The following is a 23577-nucleotide window of genomic DNA, read 5'->3' on the forward strand; positions in this document are numbered from 1 at the left end:
TCAGGATCAGTGGGCGTGGAGCCAGCCAAGACACTGGGTGTGCATGGGGGGAGCTCCTCAGTGGGGCTTCGGAAGACGGGACCAGTGAAGGGGGGGTGGGAGCCGGGAGAGGGGCCCTGAGGTCAGACCCCTGGGGTGCCCACAGTGAGAAAAGTGAATCTGGAGACCAAGTACAGGCAGCAGGTGGGGTTTGGCCGGAGGGTGGGGAGCATGGCTGCCAAGGCAGTTTGCGGGCCCCGGGGGAAGTGGGGTGCGGGCTGGAGCCTGAGGGCTCACGTGGGCTGCGAGCGAGGGACAAGCCGCCTCCGTCGGTCCAGCGAGGAGCGTACACGCGGGTCTGTCCGTAGGAGCAACCTGGCGGTGGGACAGGTGTGTCTGGTCACATACTTGGACGGGGGGCGGGGGCGAGCTTGGGGAACAGCCCTAGGGCTCCTGGGAACACGGGGTCAGATGGGGACCGCCCTGCTGGACGTGGGCTGTTTCTGTTGGCACTCCAGGAGTTTGCTGCCGGTGGGTTAACCATGTGCCCAGAGATCACGGGCTCGTGTTGGTTCTGGTGGTAGGTTCACTGGTGGTCCTGGTGGTTTCCATGGAGGGAGGACAGGTTGGGAGACGGGGGGAGGGAGGACTCGGCAGTCTGGGTTGTGTCTGTGGCCGTGGTCAGCGTTTGGCTGCGCGTCAGCAGTGTGTCCACCACACAAGAACAGTGACACTTGGGGGCGTCCCTGGGAGGAGCAGGCAGAGGGCAGCACCCTGGAGCCAGCAGGAGTGGGGGCTGGAAACAGATTCAGGGGCTCCTCCAGGAGACCCGCTGCCCCTCTGACTGGGCCCAGGGATCCCTGCCCGGCTCCTGGTGGCCCCCGTACAGATAACAGTTAAGGGGCAAAGTTCACAGCATCAGACCCCTGGGGGGCAGGCAAGGCCCTGGGGCTAGATGGAGGGGCCTCCCCGCGGCGGGGGACAGGACTGGAAGAGCCGAGAGTGGGCCAGGGAGGCACAGGGCCGTTGCGAGGCGCTACTGTGCCACTTTGAGCATCTATCTCGTGGAGTTTGGTGGCTGCACCCGCACACGTCCGGGAACTGCACTCCGGGCACATGGTGGGGAGCCACGGCCGCACAGGGTCTGTCTGGGCGCAGCACCCCCTCCAGGGGTCACGGCGGCAACAGACACGGGGGCAGCTGCTGTCCACGCGCTTTATTAAGACATCCCAGAGCCCGCCCTGGCTCCGCTGTGGAATGTGGTTGGCGGGGCTGTCCGCCACGAGCACCAGGACCAGCGGGCGGCCCTTCAGCCCCCCCCCCCCCCCACCTGCGAATGGCCCCAGCCCTGGGGGAAAACACTGCTCTGCAGGACACACGGATCCGAGAAGCGCCAGAAGCCCCTCCCACCCCCAGCCCCCTCCCCTGTGCCCAGGATGGTGCTGAGTCCTGCAGCAGGGAGAGGCAGGTGGGCTACATCCTTCGGCAGCGGGGTGGGGGGCGGGGGTGGCAGGAGCGGAGCCTACGCACAGTAGGTATCAGCCTTCACCACCTGGCAGTACATGGTCATGGCGAAGGTCAGACCCAGGATCTGCGGGACATGAAGGGGGGGCTGGGCAGGGCGCCAGGAAGCCACAAGCACGGACCTACCCCCCAGCTTCCCGGATGGCCTGCACCCCACTTCTCTGGGGGTGCCCCCCAGCCCTGGCAGTCAGGCCCATCCCGGCCACATCCGCGAGCCATCGCAGGGCCCGCCCACCACAGGCAGACAGGGCTTTCTGGGGCTCGGCCCCGGGACCTGCCTCTCCCTCAGCTTGGCTCCCGTGGGTTCCGCTGGCGGCTTTTTCACGTCCATTTCACTCAGGACTTCCTGGGGGCCGGGAAGACCACCCTCACTCTGCACTGGGCAGTCCCATGACTCCCACCCACCACAGCCACCGGGCAGGCCTAGGACCGCAGAACAAGGCTGCCTGCCTGTGCCTGAGGTGTCAAAGGTCACCTCCCCAGGGACTGGTCCCTGAGCATCCCCCATCAGCCGTGTGGGCTCAGGGAGCCTGAACCCGGGTGCTGACGAGCTGGGGTGCTAGGTTGGAGGCCAGGGTGGGTCTGGGCACCCAGCATACCTGTACCAGTGCCGTGCACAGCCCGAAGATTACCCACAGCCAGGAGGTTCTCCTGGAGCCACATCTTCACGGTCTCGTAACACGGCTGGAAGAAGAGAGGGTGTCACAGGGGCTTCGAGGTCAGCCCTCCACCCCCAGGTCCTGGGGCCAGGACAGGAGGGAGGGGCGATGCAGGCACTCACCGCCTTCCACCAGGTGCCAGGTGCGTGGAGTCCACAGCTGTCACTGAACTCCAGGCAGCAGGAGTCGGGCACACGGGTGGCATTATAGACCTCGAACCAGTCGGTGTAGTTGGAGACCCCACAGCAGCGGAACTGCAAAGGGGCAGGCGCTAGGAGGGCTGGGGAGGCAGGTGGTCCCTGTCCCCCTCACCCGACCTGGCCCACCCCACCCCGCTCCCCAGACTCACATCGGTCTGGATGATGCTCCAGGCATTAGTGAGGCCCACGTTTCCTGGGGTGCCATACAGGTGCAGACCCTTCTTAAGGTCTCGCTGGGCGTACCTGTCGATCTGCAGGTGCAGCGGGGTCAGCAGGGCCACCCCCACGGCCAGCCCCGCCTCCCTCATCCAGACCCTGCAGGTGCCCTGTGCCCCCTCCCCTCCTTGGAGTCCTCTCCTGCCAGAAGCCCCCGTCCCTGTGCCGGGGACTTTGCCCCTGCCCCCTGGGGTGAACTCTGTGGTCTGGACCAGAGTGAGACACGCCAGCATGAACCAGTGTCCGCTCAAGGTCCGGATACCGACAGGTGCAGAAACCCGAGAGCTGTCTGTACACACGGGTTGTTTGTACACGTGGCTCCGACTGTGGGCCGAGAGGCCCAGAGTGACAAGGAGCACGCCAGCCCCAGAACGTGGCTCCCAGGACCATCCTCCAGGGGAGGAGCCGGGGCTCCCGGAGAAAAGGCTGGTCCCGGGCCCGGGGCAGGAGACGCCAGGAAGGAAGGAAGTGCCCACCAGCAAGTGCACTGAGGGGAGGCCGCCAGAGGGACACAGGAGCCAGAGGCGAGCTCCCGACGGGCAGAGAAGCCCACACGTGAGCAAAGTAAGGCCTAGAGTATAACCTGGAGTGTGAAACACGCGAAAGAGCCCTCAGTAACGTAAATAAATGATTAAGCAAGTAAATGGAGGCAGGAGATTTTCCCACCCAACAAGCACGGCGCTGAGGACAGTAGGAGCTCAGCACAGCTCCCCTGCCACCCACTCCCGGAGCCTCCAGGGAGTCCTGGAGTCCCCTCCAGGCCTGGCCTCTGGCAGCTGTGCTTAAAGCTGAGTCCCCAGTGGGTGCGATGCCTGGGACCGCTGCCTGTCCATACAGAGCGTCCACGCCGGGCACAGGGCTTGTGACTGCCATTGTCAGCCCCGCCTGTACCCGTCACCCACGGTGCCATGGCCCTTGCTGGGTGGTGAGGACAGAGGGAGGGAGGAGGTGGCCGACCTTGTCAGTGTAGGCGAAGAAGAGGATGGTGATGGTGGCCTCCAGCAGGAACACCAGCAGCAGCAGCACAAAGAACTGCGGGGGAGACAGGCCCCAGCGACTTGGCCCCCTCGGCCCCTGGCTGCGCCCCGGCCCCTGGAGCCTTCCGAGGGTGGGGCTGCGAACCTCAGATACCCCAGTGCTGGGGGGAGCCCCAGCCGGGTGTCGGCCCCCGGAGGCCGGCACGTCCCCTGATGCTGCCACACCCGCCTCGGAACCCTCCCCTCCAGCTGGGGGGGTGGGGGGAGGGGGGCCTTTGGTCTCGCTCGGGAGCACAACCTCACACCTGCAAACAGGCACCTGTGCCACGTGCCTGTGTCCCTGTGGTGGGCGGGTGGGTGGGGCGATGCCTAGGGGGGCCCTGGGGAGGGGGTGTCCGAATGCAATGGCCCTGAGCCCAGGGTCACGCTTCTCAAGAAGCGGCCCCACCTGACTGCACAAAGCTTGCCCACTGGGTGGCAGTCCCCCACTCAAGCACCCCCTGAGGCACAGCCCTGACCTTGGCCACAGAGGCCCCAGGCCAGCTGAGCAGCAGAGGCATCCTTTGTCCGCCCTGCCTTTCCTGCAGACAGGGACGGGGCCAGGAGGTGGGACCATGCGGAGCAGGCCCTGTCCTCTCCTGGGGTCCCCGATCTGGCCTCCCCTCGGTGTGGGCTCAGGACTCCGGGCCCACCCTGCCCCCAGAAGGCCCCGGGCCCTGAACTCCCAAGTCACCCTGTGGGGAAGGCTGAGGTCAGGGCCCCACACACACCACGGCTTCCTGCCCCAGGGCAGCTGGGGACCCAGCCACACCCCCACCTGCTGCTCCAAGGGACCAGAGGGGCCCCAAGCCTTGATGGGAGCATCTGGACACACTGAACACCTGGGGGAGCTGCGCCCTCTGAGGCCCCACCCTGGGCAAGGGCTCCTCAGACAAGATCGATGAGCGCGTGATTTAGGACTTGGAGCTGCCCGAGGCCTCGGCCAGACATATTAATAGGTGAGGAGCCCGGCCCGGGGATCCTTCTCCGCCTCCGTTATCTGTGATTAATGTTCCCGACGACGACGGAGGGGAGACGCAGCCTGCCTGTAAATGGGCCTCCGAGGCAGAGGTGGGGACTGCGAGCCTCTCAGCTGAGGGTGCGGGAGCAGGGAGTCCCAGGAAGGGTGTTCTCAGAGGAAACGGGCCCGGTACAGGCTGCACCCGTGTGCGTCTGTCTTGTCAAGGGGCTGCCACGGGCCACGGTGTCAGGGGCACTCACGGTGAGCAGCAGGCACTTGTTCTCCTTGATGGCCCCGATGCAGCCCACGAAGCCGATGGCCATGACGAAGGTGCCGGTCACGATGAGCAGGTTGGCAGCCGACAGGGACGGGAAGGAGGAGGACAGGGTAGCAAAGTTCCCCTGCGTGGCAGCCAGCCAGATGCCAACCCCGAGGATGCCGCAGCCCCCCAGCTGGCACCGCCGGGACAGGGGAGAGGGCGGTGAGGCCGACGTCTGTGTGCCCCACACCACCCAGAGCGACACCCGAGGGGCCCTGCACACCCTCACCCACCCTGCTGACCTCCCAGGACCAGCCACCCCTCCCGGTGTCCTCCCAGCACCCAGCCGTTCCCCCCTCAACACACCCCCAACCCACGGCATCAGTGATAGGGACCCCAAGGTCCCCCACCTGTGGCGCTGGGGATACTCTGTCCCAATGCCCCTGGTGAGGCAGTCTGGGCAGGGGGCCCCCAGGGCTCCCCCGAACACCACCCCTCCAGGAGGCACCCCCCTCTGCCCCCACAGCCTCTCTGGACCTGGATGGTCAGGGAGACCATCCCTGCAGACCCTGCCGGACCCCACGCTCCCCTGGTCCTAACCACCTCCCCACGGGCCCCTCTGGTGTCCCCAGCTGTCCCTTCTAAGTGTGCGCGCCAAAGCACCCCTCGGGCCCCCACGTGGAGGCCAGCACCAGAGTGCAGCAGGGAGCCCGATCCTGACCCTGGCCGCCCCTCTCAACCACTGGAGCTTTTACTGAATGTCATCATTGCTCTTATTACAAAAACAAAACGACAGGAAGGAGGAGGAGAAGGCAGAGTGAAGAGTCGGGAGAGGGCGCTCGGCCTCGCATGGTGACAGGGGAGCAAGGTGGGCCAGGGCTGGCTAGGGGGCCCCGGGCTCCGGCCCCCACCCCTCAGACGCTGGGGCTAGGACCCTGGGTGGTCTCAGAACAGGACGGGAGAATGTGTTCCAGGGTGCGGGCTGGAGGCGGTTAGCCCCACTAACACTGACCGGCACCTAGACCCCAAAACCTGGGCTTCAATGAGACCGCTTGGGGACCCAAGGCTTTCCCAGGCTCTGGGAAAGGCCAGCCTCCTCACCATCTGGCCGGGCCCACACGGCCTCAGCCCCCAGCACACTCCTGGGCATGACGTCCCTCTAAAATCACCCTAAATGCCCAGGACAGGCTGGGTCGCAGACCCCAGCGTATACGGCATCCACCCAGGGCTACCACAAGCCCTGTACACCCCGCACAAGCTTCCTGAGCCCAGATGGCCAGATTCCACCCCATTTCCCAGACAAGTAAACTGAGGCTGGGAAATGAGCCACCTGCCCTGTCGGTCAGAGGCAGAGCCAGGGGGAGCCGGGACTGCCCGCACACAGTGCCTCCCCGAGCCTCACCGGGACACCGTGACTCAGCAGACCCCACGGGCTCTGAGACCCCTGCCCAAGAGGCCTAACCCCAAGTGCGCTGGCTCGCCCCTTCCCCCACCAGCAGGTCAGCCTGCCCCAGGGTCTCCACGACTCCCTGGGGACTGCACACACCATGCAGTAAGCCAAGCTGGCGGGAGACTGTGATTATGGGGGGGATCCCTCTGGGCCTCACCCCGGCCGAGTGGGGCAGGACAGCCCCCCAGCTGAAATGGCCACCACCATCGGGGCGGGGGGGGCGGGGGGGAACCAGTCAGCACAGGGTGAACACGGGCTCTGCACCACCCCCTCCCCGCCCCTCTTGGCACCTTCGACAGAAGCGAGAACTTCTGTCTAGAAATTGTAAACGACACCTGCTCTGAATGCTGCTGGCTCGGGACAGCATCCAGGAAGCTGGGGCTCCTGCTTCTGGTCTGCGGTCATCCTGCTTGTTTGAGCCCCTCCCAGAGTAAGGGTGGGGGTCTGCAGCTCAGGCAAGGTGCGCTGGGAGTTGGGGGGGTGGGGTGCTGTGCTGCCGGGTACCTACCAGGTTCGGGGGACCCTGGTGCAGGGGCTGACCTGCCCACCATGGACGGTGACCTCTGCCTGTGGCCAGGGTTTGCACCTGGGAGGCCACCTCTGTGCCGTAACCAAACCCGGGGCCGTGACCAGGTGCCAGAGGCCAGGGGGTCAGGGGAGGCTCAGAGGTGGGAGGGCAGCCGGGGGACCCGCCCAGAGGAGGGGCTCCCTAGGCCTGGATGTGTGCCCCATGTGAGGACCCAGCTGCCTGGGGGGGGGGGGGGCGGGGCGCAGCTCCAGAGCAGGACAGGGTCCGCTGGCTCTATGGGGACGCTCGTGCGCCCACACCTGCAGGATGGGCGTGACTTCCACGTGGGATGCAGGCAGGCCCCCAGCCATGGTGCTGGCCTCAGGCGGGGCCGCAGAGGGGACACCCAGCGCCTCGGGGCACCCCACGCCCGCCTGCAACGGGCACCACTCGGCGCCACGGGGGCACAGAAGCAGCCAGACAGGCCCTGGCCCGCCTCCCGCCCCACCTACAAGTGAGAAGCGGAGCCAAGCCGCCCCCCCCCCCCCCGTGCCTCTTGGGACAGCCAACACCTCGTCCCCATGGCCTCTGGGATCCCCAAAGCCCCAGGGGAGGGTTGAAGCTGGGGCCACCGAGTAAGGTGACTGGGGAGGGGCCTGGGTCAGGGAGGGCGTGAGGGCGGGCCACCTCCCCCTGGAGGGGGACACAGTGACGGCTGCCATCTCCAGGCCTCACACCAGCTTGTCCCCCACTTTGGGGGAGTCACGTCTCTGAGCTGAGCCCCCAGGATGGTGGGCAGGTCCCCGGGCAGAGGACAGAACCGTTCCCTGTGCTTCACAGCCCGACTGTCTGCCTTCAAGGACATCGGCGGACGGCTCCGTCAGCAGGAAAATGAGCCCATCTGAGGGCCCTCGCCCCATGGGGACACGTGGAAGGGCGTGGGGAGGACATCGCGGGCAGGCGCCTGTGAGGGGGGGGCGGTCTGGGTCCCCGGGGTCCCCACCCCCAGCCCTTCTGGAAACAGATTTCCTTAATCAACACCACAAAACGTCCCCACCTGTCCACCCTGAGATGGCAGGGGAGATCCACACGGTGACACGCACAGCCCACACTGTCCCCATGTTACACCACGCTGTCACAGACACCCTCGCCGTCACTGTCACACACACAGACACCGTCACTGTCACACATCACTGTCACAGTCACCCCTCACCGTCACCGTGTCACACATCACGCTGTCACAGACGCCCTCGCCGTCACTGTCACACACACAGATACCCTCACCGTCACTGCCACACAGGCTCATCTCACAGACGTGCTGCCCTACGACCTGTCAACCCCATAAGCTCCAAGGCCCTCCGTGTTCACGCAGACCAGTCACCAAAAACTCAGACGCACACACTAACAGAACGCATACACGTAGTTAATAAAATTATCTGTAATTTTGAAAATGTTTCTGCATACGCAGCTTTTAAAACATTTTGGCAGGAAAATTACAGCCTCCGAGTACAGGAAGAAACAAGCCCCTGTTAGACTCGGACGCAGAACATCAAACACGGGGTAAGTGGGGCTGCGGTCGCCGGGAGGCCAGGACCCCACCGCGACCCTGCAGATGTCCAGCCGCGCTCACTGCCCGGGGCACTGGCTGGACCCTCCTCCCCAGCCCAGCTGGGTCCCGGGAGCAGAGCCCACGAGACCTGAAGCAGGAGCCCAGCCCCACGGTCCGCCGTGGCCTCCCTGACTGCCTCCCATGCACCCTGAGCACATGCCTTGCCTCGTGTCCTCACCTGTCACCGGCCCCAGCCCGGTCCCTGGCTTATGCTCCCCGTCCTGCGGTCCCCTCCCTCGTCTGCATTTTTCAGGTTGGCCCAGGGCTGGGGCACAGGGACCGCATGGTCAGCGATGCCGCCCCCTCCAGGCCCATGAAGGGGCAGGTGTCAGGAGGCCCTCTGCCACTGCCCCTCCGGCCAGCAGATGGCAGGACAGCTGGCCACGTCCTCGGAACACAGCGGAGGGCTGGGCGCCCACAGGGGCCACGCTGTGCCTGGAAGCCCCTCGCCTGGCAGCCGGCATGGCCTTGGGGGGGCCTGGGCACGGCGAGGTGTTCTACCACTCCAGGCCAAGAGCCGCCAGGAGGGGACCCCGTCTGCACGAAGTCCAGGAATGGCAACTTTGTCCGCCGTGCCGGAGACCAGGTCTGCAGCTGCCCAAGGCCGGGGGTCAGGGACACTGGGTGACGTGGCCTGGGGTACCTTCCGGGCTCACAGACGCGCTCCCTGCCTTGGCTGGAGATTGTTATCTGGGTGAAAACTCAGCAGGCCGCTCACTTAAAATCTCCACAATTGCCTGCAGTTAATTTGCTTAACCGCCGGCAAGCTCCCGGCGCCATCACCAGCCCCGTTGGCTCACCCCCAGCCGCAGCAGCCCCCCGCCCCGGCCCATCAGGGGACAGCCCCACCGCCCGGGGACCCCTGAAGCCACTGTCCAAAGAGGAGGGGTTGGGCTGGGGAGCAGAACAGCCCTGGCCGGAGGCTTCGGCGACGTCCAAGGTGAGGAGTTGCTCACTGGACCTCAAAAGGGTCTCCAGGGGCCAGGTAAGAACCACAGCAGCCGGGGGGGGGGGGGGGGGGGGGGGCGGCGCCCAGCGGGCTCGGTCGGTGGAGCGTGGGACTCTTGACCTCGGGGTTGTGACTTCCAGCCCCACGTGGGGTGTAGAGAGAGATTAGTTAAAAATAAATTTAGGGGGCGCCTGGATGGCTCCGCCGGTTAAGCGTCCTGACTCTCGATTTTGGCTCAGGTCACGATCTCACTGTTGAGTTCAAGCCCCAGGTCGGGCTCTGTGCTGACAGTGTGGATCCTGCTTGGGATTCTCTCTCTCTCTCTCTCTCTCTCTCTCTCTCTCTCTCTCTCTCTCTCTCTCTCTCCCTCTCTCTCTCTCTCTCTCAAAATAGATAAATTGTTTAAAAAGAATCTTTAGAAAACAAATCAAGGGGCGCCTGGGTGGCCCAGGCAGTTAGGCGTCCGACTCTTGGTTTTGGCTCAGGTCACGACCTCAGGGTTTCACGGGTTCAGGCCCTGAGTCCAGCTCTGTGCTGACAGCACGGAACCTGCTGGGGATTCTTTCTCTCTGCCCCTCCCCTGCTCACGCTGTCTCTGTTTCTCTCTCAAAAATAATTAAATAAAATTTTAAAAATATATTAATAAAATTCAATTAAAAAAAAAAAAAAGAACCACAGCAACACTGCTTGCGGGGCGGGGAGGGGAGGGAGAGGCCATTGCCAGGTACCTGGGGCAGCGGGGACGGGGCTGCGGGGGTGGGAGGCGCCCCACCGCAGGTAGAAAGACGGGACCAGGGCTGCAGATGGCCGGTGCAACAGGGACACAGCCCCCCCGGCTGCTGCATGGGCCTCCTGACCTCCAAGACCCGCCCCAGCCCTTAATGGCTGAGGCTGTATCTCTGCCCCAGACAGAGCCCACTCCACGCCTGCCTTACACGTAGAAGGTTCTGTCCCTGGCCCTCCCTCCCAGCAGCTGGACTCCAGGGACACTCACAGAGCCCGTCCGGGTCACTTGGGTGGACGGGCCCAACAAGCACCCAGCACAGAGCTGCAGCTGCCTGGACCCCCCGGCGGGGCAGGCAGGGCCCCCATAGCTCCCCCAAAGCTATCAGGGGAGCCGCCAGCTCCCCAACAGGCACACGGGGCCTCCGGCGTCAGGGCCTCTGTTCAGAAACGGATTGCTGCCGCTTAGAGCGCGTGCCTACTGTCCCCACTGTGGGGGCAAGGGCTTGGTCTAGGGGGCTGGGCCCAGAGAACTGGCACCTGCCGGGCCCCAGGGTCCCCGTCTGTCCCATCAGCCAGCATCTGGCCTGAAGGATGGGAGCGTCCTGACCCTTGACTTGACCAGGGCAGTCAAGCACCCCCACCCCCAGCACCTGCTCCCATCCCAGAATCTACCTGCCCTTCCTCCGCCCATCACAAGACTGCCCACCTACCCCTACTTGCAGCCCGCAGGCAGCGGGACACCCCTGCCCAGCCCTGTCGCAGAAAGAAACAGAAGCCAGGATACGAGGATGCCCCCAGCACCACCAGGAGGCCGGAGCCAAGAGGAGGCACAGGGTCTGAGGACTGTGACCTCAAGCAGGTCCCCGCGGCATGCCTGTTCCCCCAGCTGTAGGGAGGACTGGGGGAAGGTCATGGCCCCCAGCTCTGCAGAGCCCTTGCCACCATGGGTCCCCCTCCTCCAGCAGTCTTAGGGGCCTTGCCCAAAGGCCAGTGACAGCAGACCGCGCCACCCACTTGGACGTCACCCGCGGCTCATCAAAGAGGAAAACTCAGGGGCCCACGCGTGGTGCCGGTGGACAAAGTGCATCCTGGGCAGCAGGAGACAGCAGGCAGGGCTCCGACCCCCACCCCAGCCACGCAGAGGGGCCCTGAGCACAAGTGCAGGGAGAGGAGAGCAGGGAGCAGCTCAGAAGTAGGGGAGGTGTGGAGAGCAGGGGCCCTCAGCTTGGCTGATCCAAACCGGGGAGGAGTTAGGCCGCAAGGCTGAGGCCCGGGCGCGGGCCCTGGCTGTGGGGGGACACAGAAGCAACCTTACCTTGCTGAGCTCAGCCCTGCCTCCCCCCAGGTCCACCCCCAGGACCACCTGGGCCACAGGGACTGCCCCCTGGGGGTAGCCCCGAGCACTCTGACCCAGGCAGGGAAGAGGCAAGAACCGCTTTCCTCTCGCCCACCCCCTGCGGCCTCCACCTCTACCTCTGTCACGGTGGAGGCCTGAACTGCCCAGGGCCGCGTAGGGGCTGCACACCCCACCTGCTCCCTGGCCCCATTTTAGGGACTCTATGCACATCTCAGAAGAGCTCCCTGTGCCCTAGGAAGGCCTCATCTGCCGCGGGGAGGCAGGACGGGAGCCGCCACCCCCAGCACCTCTGTTCCTCCCCTGCGAGTGTCACCTGTGCCTTCCCAGCTCCCCCGTCCCAGGGCACCCCAGCTCCAGGCACTGGTGACAATAAGCAGGACTGTTTCCTTCCTTGAGACAACCCAATGACCCAGGCAGGCTACACAGGGCCAGGACAGACAAGCGGTGACTCTTTCCTGCCCTGCAAGGACCCAAGGCTGGAGGCCTCAGTCCTGCCCGCCCAGACCCGAAGGAGCACCGTCAAACCCGGCACATGAACAAGAGTCTTAAGTAAAAAAGGGTCTCAAGTCTTAAGTAAAACGCTTAGGTCAAGCGTCTCCCGAGCCAGCGCCTTCCCCATCCTCAGAGCACCGCCCCCCCACCCCCCACCAGACACAAGGCCCCCATCCCACCCCCACGCTGCAGCTGATGACCTCCCCACTAGCCAGGGCGTCCACGGTGGCCCGGCGGGGCTCTGCAGGGTGAGGTCAGGACTGGCACAGGTGAGCATCTTGAGGTCCTGCCCCGGGGACGCCCCTCCCACTACCCGGGCCCTGATCTTACAGTGAGCTCCAGTGGGTGCCGGTGTGGTCCGTCCCCTGGTCTCCCAGTGACCGTGGGAAATGGGCTGAGGGGCCAGCACCCCCAGGTAGCCAAGGGGCTGGGGTCCCAGGGAAGCGGTGCTGTAGCCTCTGGCCACCTGCACTTACGTGGCACCTTCACAGGGACCCAGACTCCTGACTTCTCACCACGCCTCACCTTGGGTGCTTCCTGTGCACTGTGGGCAGGCCCGGATGCCCTTCCTGACCCACTGGTCTCAGACCCTGTCTGGGCACCAAGCTGGCACGGGGAGGGGCACATGCCAGCAGCAGGGGCCCAGTTTGCTGGGCAGGGAGCTATAATTGTATAATAAAAGGCAATTGGATTTTCCAGCCCAGGAGGGGACCCCAAAGGGGTTTCTGATTTACTCGTTTCCAGGTCGAGGATGTCATCCATGGCAGGGACTGGCGAAGCATGTCTGTCCTGCAGCCAGTACGGTCCCTCCTTTAGGGTTCACAGGGCAGACGCAGCTCTGCCTGGGGACCCGTCAGGGTGGGCAGCTCTCTCAGACCACCGAGGATGGCAGACCAGGGGCAAAGCCCAGGCTTGCCAACCTCCCGGGACCAGACTATCTCTGTCCCCCACCCCACCCCCCACCGCCGCTCCCTGCAGTCAGTCCACCAGCTACACTGTCACCACGGTCAGATCTGGTCACCTGCGGTATCTCCCATGAGGTTGCCCTGGACGTGCCGACCCTGCCAGCCACTCCACACGGGCGGCCGCTGCAGCTGGTCAACATCCCACACCAAGATGTTCGCCCCTCCACACGCCTGGGCCCGAGCTCCCGCCGCCAACACCCCCTTCCTGGCTGCTGGCCTCAGGGGTACTTCACCCCAGACCTGGGCCTCATCCCTCCCAGGATCCCCTTGTAGAGAGAGAGCAAGCCCTCGGGACGGCCGCCTCGAAGCGGGCATCTGGGCCCGGAGGCTTGGGTCTCACCCCGAAGGCAGCCCGGGCTGGCTGCCCCTGCCTCCCAGCGACCCCTGATGGCCCCCCTCCACAAGCTGGGAAGAGAAAACTACAGCCCAGGATGGAAGGGAGGTGAAGAAAGACGGACCCGGGATTCTGGGCATTTGGCCTTAATGGGACTGCGTGCAGATGAGCGTGTGCAGGACAGCCGCCTCGCCTCGTGGGGTCCAGGCTGCAGCTAACGCCACACCCCCTTCCTCCTAGCTGTGGGAAGGAGGGCTGGCTCAAGAATTCACCATGGAGCAGAGAGTGACCTTGGCATCCTCCCTCCACCAAGCCTCGGGTAGCCCAGCCAGGGGACCCCAGCCTGGTCGGGTGGGACACCTGTCACAGCCAGAACCCACCATGCTCCCAACCATTATGGGGCTGGGGCCGGGTGGCAATTTTGTCAATTCCGTCATCATGCCTACTCTCCTCTGGAGGAGGAAGGGGCCACCCTGTGGCACCATCGCCTCTGACCCTGGGCCCACACAGCCCGTCTGAGCAAACCCAACCCATTCAGCAAAAGTTCTGGGCACCAGCCCACACACATGCACACCGTGCAGGAGGAAGAGCCAGCAGGGAGGCCAGACGCCTCCCCAGCACTCACGGTGGGTGGCCCAGCATCCTGTTCAGTGTCAGCCCCAGCCAGGGAACTCACCCATGCGCACACACCCCCTCTCCCTTCCCACAGCACCTGCAGAGACTTGGGGGGGGGGGGGGGGGGAACCACCTGGCCCCCAACAGCCCCTCGGCGACCACAGTCCTTAGGCCTGATGGGTTACTCCACTGGGAGGGCGAGGGGGGTCGAAGAAAGGACGCCGGCTGGCGGCGCGGAGGGAGAGAAGGGGAGGGGAGGGAGGGGGAGCGCCGGTGCTCCAGCGCACTGCCGGCCACGACCAGCACGGGAACCCCGGCGCAGGCGGGCGCAGGTGCGGGACACGTCCGGCCCCAGAAAGAGGGGGAGAGGACGCGGGCAGAGCCTCGGCCACAGCCCCGCGGGTACCGGAAGCGCGCCCCAAGGGCCGGTCCACCGGGCCCCCCGCTGGAGCAGCGACCCCGGGCACGCCACCGCCACCGCCACCACCCCGCCCCGCCCGTCTGCGTCCTGGAGCCTCGCCCCCCATCCCTGCCGGAGCAGCGACTCTGGACCGTGCTGAGAGGCGGGCCGGGCCGGCGCCGCAGCCCCGGGCGCCCCGGGCCCGCCGCCACTCACCCAGAAGAGCAGGTTGAAGGCGAACATGAGGAACTTGACGCCCTGGAGGCAGCCGCGCGCCATGCTGCAACGCTTCAGCTCTAGGAGGAAGACGAAGGAGAGGTCCAGGTAGAAGAACACGTACTTGCTGCCCTTGGGCGACGCGCAGCGCGCCGGGGCCGCCCTGGGGCCGGGGTTGGCGTGCAGGCCGAAGAAGGGGCCGCCGTCCCCGCCGTGCCCGCACAGGCTGCTGTAGCGCCGGAAGGGGCCGCCGCGCGCGAAGCCCGGCTCCTTGCCCTCCGGCGACGGGCTGCGCCGGTAGGTGGACTCGTCCGTGCTCGAGCGGCGCATGGCGCCAGGGCCGCCGCCGGGCTCAGCGCCCCGCGCCCCCCGCCCCGGCCCCCCGCCCCGGCAGCCGGGCGCGCAGCTCCTCTCCGCCCCGGCGGCGGCCCCGGACACCTGCCCGGTCCGCGCGCCGCAGCCCCGGCCCCCGCCCCGCGCCCCGCGCCCCGCCAATCCGCGCCGGCCCCGCCCCCGAGGACCCCTCCCCTCCCCGCCGGCCCGCCAGGCCCGCGCCCCCCTCCCCCCCCCCCTCGCCGCCCCGCCCCGCGGACCCCTCCCCTCGCTCCCCTCCGCCCCCCTGCAGGCCGCCCCGCCCCATCAATCCTACCGCTCCGCGGGCGCCCGCCAATCGCATTCCCGAGGCGACGACCCCGCCCCGCCCCCGGCCCCGGCCGCTCCGCCCGCGCCGGCGCCCCTGGCTCTCCGGGTCCCCGGGCTCGGGAGGAAGATGCTCTCGTAGGGCAGGGGCAGCCTTGGAGGGGGCCGAAGGCCACGGCCCAGGCAGCGCTCAGCCCCGGGAACGAGGCCCCCAGCCTTCCGCCGCGACCGCTCTGCTCCTCCCCTCCCCCCCCACCCCACGCCGGGCCTGGAGACCCCCGACCGCGCTCGAGATACCACAGCGCTATGCAAATGAAGGGATGGCCCAGTTGCTTTCGGGTGGTGACCTGGGCGGCTTCGACTTTGATTCCCACAGCGAGAGAGCGCCTTACAATGTAGCCCCGAGCACGCCCTGGGGTGCGCTTTCTCCAAGCAGCATCCCTCACCTCCAGCCCGGGCTGGTGACGGCCGCGCGGGGACCCCAAAACCCGGGCGGCTCACAGCCTGGATGGGGAGAGGCGTCTGGGCCCCGGAATCAGCCTGGGGTACCCAACCTGGGCGGGGGGGGGGGGGGGGGAGGAGGGGGAGGGAGGGAATCTTGCTGGGGCAGGAGGCAGGACTGCAGCTTAAAGGACGAGCCCCTCAGAGGGGCTGGGACGAGGGAGGGCAAGTGGGGAGGGTGCCCAGGAGGGCAGGTTACTCGGCAAGACCCGTGGGGAGGCTTTCAGACTTACAGAGAGGGGCGGAACACACAAGAGGGTGGGGGTGATCACCGGGCACTGAAAACAGGCGCGGATCCCCACTCCCGCGGCCCTTTGCTCCTTCAACTCAGCCAGGGTGTGCTGGCAGAGCGGCTGAGGGCAGACCCCCTGCCCTGGCCCTCGGCTTCCCTGCCGTAGGTCACACGCAGCCACATAGGGCCCCTCACTGCTTTGATGCCCTGGCGCCACTGTCTTGGCATTACTGGTCATTTTTGAAGGGGCCTCACAGCTCATCGTGCACCAGCCTGGCCTGGAAGTCAGACCCTGCACCTTCCGGACACATCCACACTCGCACGCAGACGTGGGCCCGAGCCAAGATCACAGATTCCCTGGGTGACTTACATACACGCTGGAACGTGCACTAGTGCCCCCTGCACTGCTGGTGTGCACACTAGCCTGTCACTCTGGATGTGCCACGTGCTCGTGTACAGACACGCGTACCAGGAACTGTCTACAGGTGCATACACACACCCCCAATGGCAGATGGGGACCGTTGTCCCCCCCAGCTGTGCCCTCACGGCTCACCCCACTGGTGGGGGCAGCATGGTCTCTGGGGCCCCCTGGTGTTTGGGGGGGGGTACGCATCAGCATGTAAGCCCAATGCCTCCTCCCTATCTGACCCTGGGCCTGCACCCCAGAGGCCAAAGGAGAGCTGAGCCCCCTCCTCTCAAGGCTCTGGGCCTGGGGGATGTGTGTCCTACACCTTGGGCTCAGGGCTGCAGTCAAGGTCCACTGGCAGTGTCCCCCCAACGGGACGGTCCCAGACTCTGAAGTCCAAAGAGGGAAGGGCTGGCTCAAGGTCCCTGAGAGTCAAGTAGCAGAGGGGAGAGAGAGGAGCGGGTGGGAGAGACAGGGGAAGGAGGAGGAGTCAGGAGAGAAGGGAAGGGGAAAGTAGGAGCAAGGGTGCAGGGGAGGGGGGTGGGGAATGACACTGACAAGGTAACAAATTAGAGACTGAGTGGTGCGGGAGACAGCGGGTCTGGGGGGCTGTGCAGCAGCCAGAGCAGGACTGTCTAGAGGGCTGCAGGCGGAGTGCCCTCTGGCAGCCCTGCTGGGCCCTGAGGCCCCCAAGCATGAACCCTCTGCTGCCCCCTGACGACTCTTCCGAGAACCGCAGCTCTGCCCCCAGAGCAGAGCTGGCGCTGGCAGGGAGTGGGGACAGGACAGTCCCAGAGTCTCTGCCTGTCTCACGCTGCTGGCCCACCCAGGGTTTCCCATGGCCCCTCTACCCTTTTCTTTTCCCAGAGCTCTTTGGCACGTCTGGGCCCCACGAAAGGGACACAGCAGTGACGTGCCAGGGTCCCAGTGGAGAAGCAGGTGGTGGAGGGCCCCAGGCCCTACAGAAACCAGGGAACAAGTGGCAGCCGATGAGCCTGGAGACCCCCGTGCCCCCTTGGCCCAAGTCAGCCAGCTCCACAGCCCAGGCCGAGGGTGGGCACTCAGGGAGGCCCACGTATGAGACTGGGTGTACAGAGTGCACTTGTGGGCGCAGGTGGGCCAAGGGAGGACCCGGGCGTGATTCCACCTCACCCTACATGCCCCACACAGATACCACCTCCCCCCACCCATGCATCACCCCTGCACGCCACGGCCAGACAACTCAGGGAAGCACAGCCAGACCTCCAGGGGCCGAAATAAATCTGCTGCCAGCCTGTCAGCTTTGTCCCCAAGGAGGCTGGGGCCAGAGATGTGTGGGGACAGGGCCTGAGGGCCGGAGCCTTCCTTCAGCCTGGCTCCCTGGGCCAGGCTTCCAAGGATGCGGAAGTGGCCTTGGCCACAGCTGGGGGGGGGGGGGGGGGGTTGGGAGTCCCCATGGAGCCCTGGGCTCCCCTCTCTACCACCCCCCCCATCACGCTGGAGCGGGGCAGGGCGGAGGGCAGACGGGGGACAGCCTGGGTTCCCCCACTGGCCCCCAGCACCCAGCTCTATCTCACTATCTCACTCAGCTGTCACCGTCCCAACATCCCCCACAACATCCCATCTACGAAACCCTATACCCACTCCCCCCCAGGTGACGAGAGTCCGTCTGAAACGACATTGGAAAACTCAGCCAAGGGTCTTGGGGCCAGTTGGAATGAGGACACGCATGCATCAGGGCTGAAGCCAGGTTGGGGGGACCCTGTCCCCGAAGTCCAGCCTCTCCCCAGTAGGAGTCCCCTTCCTCCAGCAGGCGGGGCCCCAATGAGACACATTCAGGAGACAGCATCTGGCTGGCTCAGACTCTAAGGACCCGGAGAGCATCCTGCTGGCCAGGCCCCCGGGCCAGGAGTGGGTGAAACCACGAGGCAGCCCAGGTCCGCACCCCTACTGCTCAGCCAGGCTGTGACATACCTGGGCTTGCCACAGAGAAGAAGCCGGGTGGTGCTTGATTCTCCTGAAAGTGAGCCGGCAGGTCGGCCTGCGGTCAATACAGCCAAGGCGGGCGGGAGCCCTGTGGAAAGAAAGGTGGGCACGATGGAGGCCACACCGCGCCCTCCGTGGGGGCTCCCCGAAACGGGACAGGCTCCTGGGGGGTTAAGAGCAACCCTCCACTCAGGACCAGGTCCCTGCAGGGGCAGGCAAGAGCAGCTAGGGGGCGGGGGCACACTGCCAGACTCAGGGGACCAGCCGGGGGTGGGTGTCAAATAGGGCTTTGCTCCCGACCTTGGGTCGCTCCTCCTGAGACGCAGGCTTGCACACACACAGCACGTGCGGGGGCCACGCGTGCAGAGAACACACGTGTTCAGAAGCAGGAACTCAAGCACAACACGGGCCATGTCGTGCTGTCCCACCCCCTTGAGGTCAGCCTTCGGGGTCCGCTTCCCCCGAGACGCTCTGCACCCCGCCCGTTCCTTCCCTGAGCCACCAGCCTCACTCTCTCCCCACAGAGCCAGCTGGGGGTGACTCACCAGGCCCGCTCATCTGCCATCGGCACTCACAGGAGGGTCCTGTCCTCCCCCACCAGCCAGGGTTTTGAGAAGGGGACTCCAAGGTCACACGGGGTGGGGAGGGGCGGTTCTGAGGGCATCCCAGCCAGGCCCCCCAATTCTCCCTCCTCAGACCAGGTGCTCCTTGCAGCCTGGGGGTGGGGCAGGTGGTCCTCTCGGCAGCGCAAGGGCAGACGGCACCATGGCGGCCACCCACTCCCTCACGCCCATCCTCCGTGGGCCACCCACTGCCCGCCAGTCCACCAGACCTGTGCCTGGGGCCGACGAGCAGACCAATTCCCAGCCCCTCAGCAGTCCCCGTGCCCAGGAACGAAGCCTCCACGGAGGGGTTTCAGGCCCGGTGATGCAGCAAGGGCAATGGGGGGGTGGGGGCACACCTCATCCACTTTCCTTGATGAGCAGCCCCCCCACCCAGGGGCTGTGGGGCCCAAAGCCCACAGCAACATTCTAGAAGCTAAAACGCATGTATCATACCCTACCATGCCCCCACCCCAAGACCTGGGAACCGGAAGGGGTGGGGGTGGGGGGTACAGAAGGGCATCCTGGGCAGGAGGCCCCCCAACCCTCCTGGGGCCCCTACGTGAGGAAGTCCCACGGCCAACACAAAGCTGAGGCTGGATGAGACCACTGCGCAGCCACACTCCCAGCCCTCGCCCCCAAGGCAGCCCGGGACCCTCCATGAATGACCTCTAGCCCTTCTGGCCCCCACAGTGTCCTCCATGAGTCCAGAGCCCCCCGCTCCCACCTAGGGCAGCCTAGACAGAACCCTGTGGTTGGGGCAGGGCACAGGGGTTGAACAGGACCGGGACCGGAGCTGTCTCCCCGTCTCTCTGCAGGCCCAGCCTCCTCCTCCAGGAAGCCTCCCTCCCCATTCCCTGCTCTGGGCTTCCTTTGCATGCAGGGTCTGCACGCCCACATCCCCCCCCCCCTCCCCGAGCGGAACCCGCAGCAGGGACAGGGCGGAGGGAGAGCCCCAAGACAAACACACCGGTGATCCTGGGCTGGGCCTTCTCGACTCTGCAGGGCAAGTGAGGGACCCCAAGGGAACCTAAGCCATGAGAAGGCCGTGGGCACCTACCTGGCCAGACCAAAGTCCCACTCAAAGAGGAACGAGCCCGAAAGCCGAAACAGAGATGGTGGGGCGGGGGGGGGGGGGGGGGGGGGGTCGCCAGTGGCGTGGCCCACCCTGGGCCCCAGAAGCTGAGAGGCAGCAGGGGCCTGGCCGGGCAGCAGAGCCCCAGCAGAGGCAGATCGGCGGGGAGAGCAGAGCCGAGGCCTACCCGGGGCCCCCCGGCCGAGCAGGCTCGGAGGCAGCTTGGAGGAGCCCGGAGGCCAACACAAACAGTCCTGTGCTGGCAGCCTTCCAGCTGCTGACCCAGCCCGGCAGGCCCGACGCCCACCCGGGCCCCCACCCTGCACACCCTCCCCACACAGAGCCCAGGCAAGGCCACCCCCCCCACCCCCCAACTGCAGCCGCCTCCAGGGCTCGGAGACACCCGCTCCGGGGGAGGGGTCCCTGTGAAGAGGCCACCAAGGGGCCTCCAGGCTCTCCTGGGCCCAGCAAGGCCAACCCCAACCTCAGGTCTTCCCCCCACACCTCTGCTCCTCTCCCCCTACCCCTGACCCTCAGGTCTGCTGGAGGTGGTGGTGGAGGGGACACAATTCGGACCCAGGGCGGGGGGCACCTTTCCACCTCCCACAGGCGCTGGGGGCCTCCTGCCTCTGGTAACCAAGTGTGTGCCCACCCCTGCTCCCAGCCACCAAGACCCAGACAGAGCAGTACCCTCAGGGAGCCCCAGTCGGGCCCAGGCAGCCCAGCTGGCAGACAGGCTCGTCCAGAGGCGGGGGTCGTCAGCTTAAGGCCAATCCAGCCTCAAGCACACCTGCAAATGGCACCACTCACGACCCCTGCGACCCCAGGGCCAAGGGCTAGTGTGGGTACAGCAGGCAAGCGACCCGTCTGGCCCTGGGGAGGCATCGAGCATGTATGTTCACGGACCCCACCCCGCCCTGCGCACCCCTGTATGAGCACACATCCACCCAAACAAGAGGGGCCAGGGGCCAGGCCTGCAAGGTCAGGATTTTGACCCTCCAGCTGGGCAGCTTCTGGTTCCACCCACTTTACAGATGGAGAAACTGATTTCAGGACCGCTGACTCGCAGGCCAAGCTGGCCCTGTGGCTGGCCTGTTGACAGGGCAATGCTCCGGGCCAGAGCCTCTCAGCAGCAAAAACTTCAGCCGCTGATCTCTCCTTGTCCCCTGTGTGCCCTGCAGTGACCCTCTTCTAGCAGGAAATGTGGCTCACGGGTTCCCAACCACATGTGAGCACAGCCCTCCCTTCCTCCCTCCCTATGCCTCCTACCACTGGGGATAGGATGCCCCATTCTCAAGAAATTGGCACTCTCTCTGGCCGGAGGCCTGGGCCACATCTGTGCTGACACTGCACACCGAGAGGAGAAGCGAGGTCCCCCCACCTCCCACCAGTGCCCTAGGCCCCCATGGCTCCCTCCTGCCCTCTCTGAAGAGAGCCTGGCCCATGGCACACACACACACAGAGGAACATGGTCACCCACGACAGAGGCAGGGGACAGGGGGCAGGGCTGACCTCTGAGGCTCCCCAGTGTCCCCTGGTCAGGGCTGAGCCGAGGCAGAGTAGAGACAGACGACAGGATCAAACGCCCGAAGGGGCCTCCGTGAACACCTATGTTGAGGGCACACAGGCTAAGGTGGGGCAGCCATGATGCTCCCCGTGGCCTCTCCTCTCCTCGGAAGTCAGAGAGCTGGAGGGAGGAGCCCGGGAAGAGGAGGCCACCACCGCCCCCAAAACTACACACAGCTCTCAGAATTCCAGGAATGTCAACTTGGCTCCAGCCAGGATCAGGGCGGGAGGCTCATTCCCCTCACTCTTTCAGAGTAAACAACTGATCCGGGTAGGAGCATGGGTGGGGCAGGCCCTGGGCTCCTCCTCCAGGAAGCCTTCCACCCCCACCAGCTCCCCAAGGTCCCACCAGTTGAAGCCTGGATCCCCTCCCCTGTGTCCCTCACCTCCACAGTTGACAGCAGCCTCTGCAGCTGAGCCTGGGTCTGCCCCAGGCCACTGTGACTCAAGGTCCCCAATCCTGCCCCTCTGTCCAGGGACAGGATGTGCGTCCAGTAGCGGGGGGGGTGGGGGGGGGGGCAGCTGGGAAGGGAAGTGGCCTCACTCGTGGCTCCGCACGTGGCCGCGTGCGGGATGACAAATGCACTGGGCAGACTATCCAGGACCCAGGCAAAGGTGGGGGCACAGACTCCATGCAGGCAGCAGCTCTGGCCAGCCCCACCCAGGCCTCAGGGGACCCTGTGTCTGCCCGCCCCTCAACTAAGACCGGAATCCATCATCCACCCGTGAGAGGACATTAACTGATGCCCGGGACTCAGCACAGGCCCTACTCACCCCTACCGGAGATCCAGAGGCCCCAGGCCAGGGACCCTGACAAGCCCCTCCCCCCCACACACACACATACCTACGTCACAGGTGCCACTCTGTAACACATCCATCCCCCACAGCCCAAAAGTTTACCTCCTCCAGGGAGCCTTCCCTGCCTCTCACCGTACACTGCTCTTCCCCATCTCCCACACCAAGATCAAGGAGCTCAGTCACCCACCCCATTTCCAGAGACACAGCTAGACCTTCCTCTAAATCCTCTGTGGCTCCTGCCCCTTCACCCCTAGCTTCACCTCTGGCCCTAGCACAAACCTGTGGCCATGAGCTGTCGGGCAGGTATAGCCTCCAGGCCTCCGTCCAAGGGTTCCCTTTGCCAGGATCAGTCCACTCCCTTACACACACTCAGGCTCACCCCCGTGAAATCGTGCTCTTCGAGTTCAGCTCAAAAGGCACCTCTTCCACGACGCCCTCCCGGACCACCCACCCTTCTCCAGCCTCCCCCCTCTCCCGAGTCCTCAGAGGCCCGACGTCCCCGGATCAGAGGCTACCCAGCACTGCCTGGCCCAAGTTGGGTGCAGACCCATTCCGCACCCCACCCCCAGACCCTTCTTCGGGAGGAAGCGAGGGGGGACGCGGGCCGAAGCGGATCGCTGCAGCGCTGGGGGGAGAGGAGCTGCCGCTGAGCCCGCCGCGCCCTCCCGCCGTCGGGGCTACAGGCTACTGCCGGGCCGGGACCGACACGGTGCGGACGAGCGGGCCAGGCCACGGCTGAGGATGGGACCGCCAAACTCTGCCACAGAGACCCCCGGGCGCGCGCGGGCAGCGGCTCCAGGCGGGGAGGGGCGGCGGAAAAGCCCGTACGTGTCCGCCCGCCGCGGCAGGTCCCCGCCGGCCACCGGCCGGCTCCTCTCTGCCCCCCGTGTCCCACCCCACCCCACCCCCGCCGCGCGGGTCGCCGCGCCCCCGGCCCCGCCACTTGTTGCTGCGGCTAGGCTCGCGGCTCCAACTCCGCGCGGGTTCAGCTCAACTCGGCTCCCGGACCCGGCTGGGGGGCTGCGGGGGACGGGACCCTGGCCTCATCCCCCGCGCGCGGACTCGGTACCTGCGCGCGGTCCGCCCGCCGCGCAGCTGTCAGTCATGCGGACACGAGGAAGGCGAACGGCCGCCGTCGGGGCCTTTCGGGCCCTCTAGGGACGCCGTAGGTCGGGATGTACCAAAGAGAAGGCCGGGGGGGGGGTTCCGCCTGCTCCTGCCGCGGCCGCGCGGACCCCGGAACCCCCGGTCCACGCGAATGGAACTCGGCACGGGTGGAAGCGGACGCTGACGGCACCGGGGCCGGCGGGGCGGGCTGGGGGGCGGCTGGGGGAGGCTGGGGGCGGGGCTGGGCTCCC

The 23577-nt window shown here is 66.2% G+C and overlaps 1 protein-coding gene across 1 annotated transcript; it reads right to left on the reverse strand.

The window, feature by feature from the left end:
• Positions 1-1396: 1396 nt before the first annotated feature.
• On the reverse strand, positions 1397-21541 carry TSPAN4 (tetraspanin 4). Its single transcript, XM_058690096.1, has 9 exons — positions 21368-21541; positions 18167-18266; positions 14436-14515; positions 4816-5007; positions 3536-3610; positions 2512-2613; positions 2285-2416; positions 2103-2187; positions 1397-1570 (listed from the first exon to the last, which is right to left on the reverse strand). The coding sequence occupies exons 3-9, from the start codon at positions 14496-14498 to the stop codon at positions 1518-1520; spliced, it is 702 nt and encodes a 233-aa protein (XP_058546079.1). The 5' UTR covers positions 14499-14515; positions 18167-18266; positions 21368-21541; the 3' UTR covers positions 1397-1517.
• Positions 21542-23577: the final 2036 nt, after the last annotated feature.

The sequence above is a fragment of the Neofelis nebulosa genome, chromosome 10 (assembly GCF_028018385.1).
Source record: "Neofelis nebulosa isolate mNeoNeb1 chromosome 10, mNeoNeb1.pri, whole genome shotgun sequence".
Taxonomy (NCBI): domain Eukaryota; kingdom Metazoa; phylum Chordata; class Mammalia; order Carnivora; family Felidae; genus Neofelis; species Neofelis nebulosa.

Bases quoted from the DNA above. Each gene is read 5' to 3' on its own strand.
- TSPAN4 (XM_058690096.1), bottom strand. From the start codon at position 14,498: ATGGCGCGCGGCTGCCTCCAGGGCGTCAAGTTCCTCATGTTCGCCTTC. The intron at 5,008-14,435 runs GTGAGTGGCGGC...CGGCGGTGCCAG, and splicing joins CCTTCAACCTGCTCTTCTGG to CTGGGGGGCTGCGGCATCCT. The intron at 2,188-2,284 runs GTGAGTGCCTGC...CTCTTCTTCCAG, and splicing joins CTGGCACCTGGTGGAAGGCG to CCGTGTTACGAGACCGTGAA.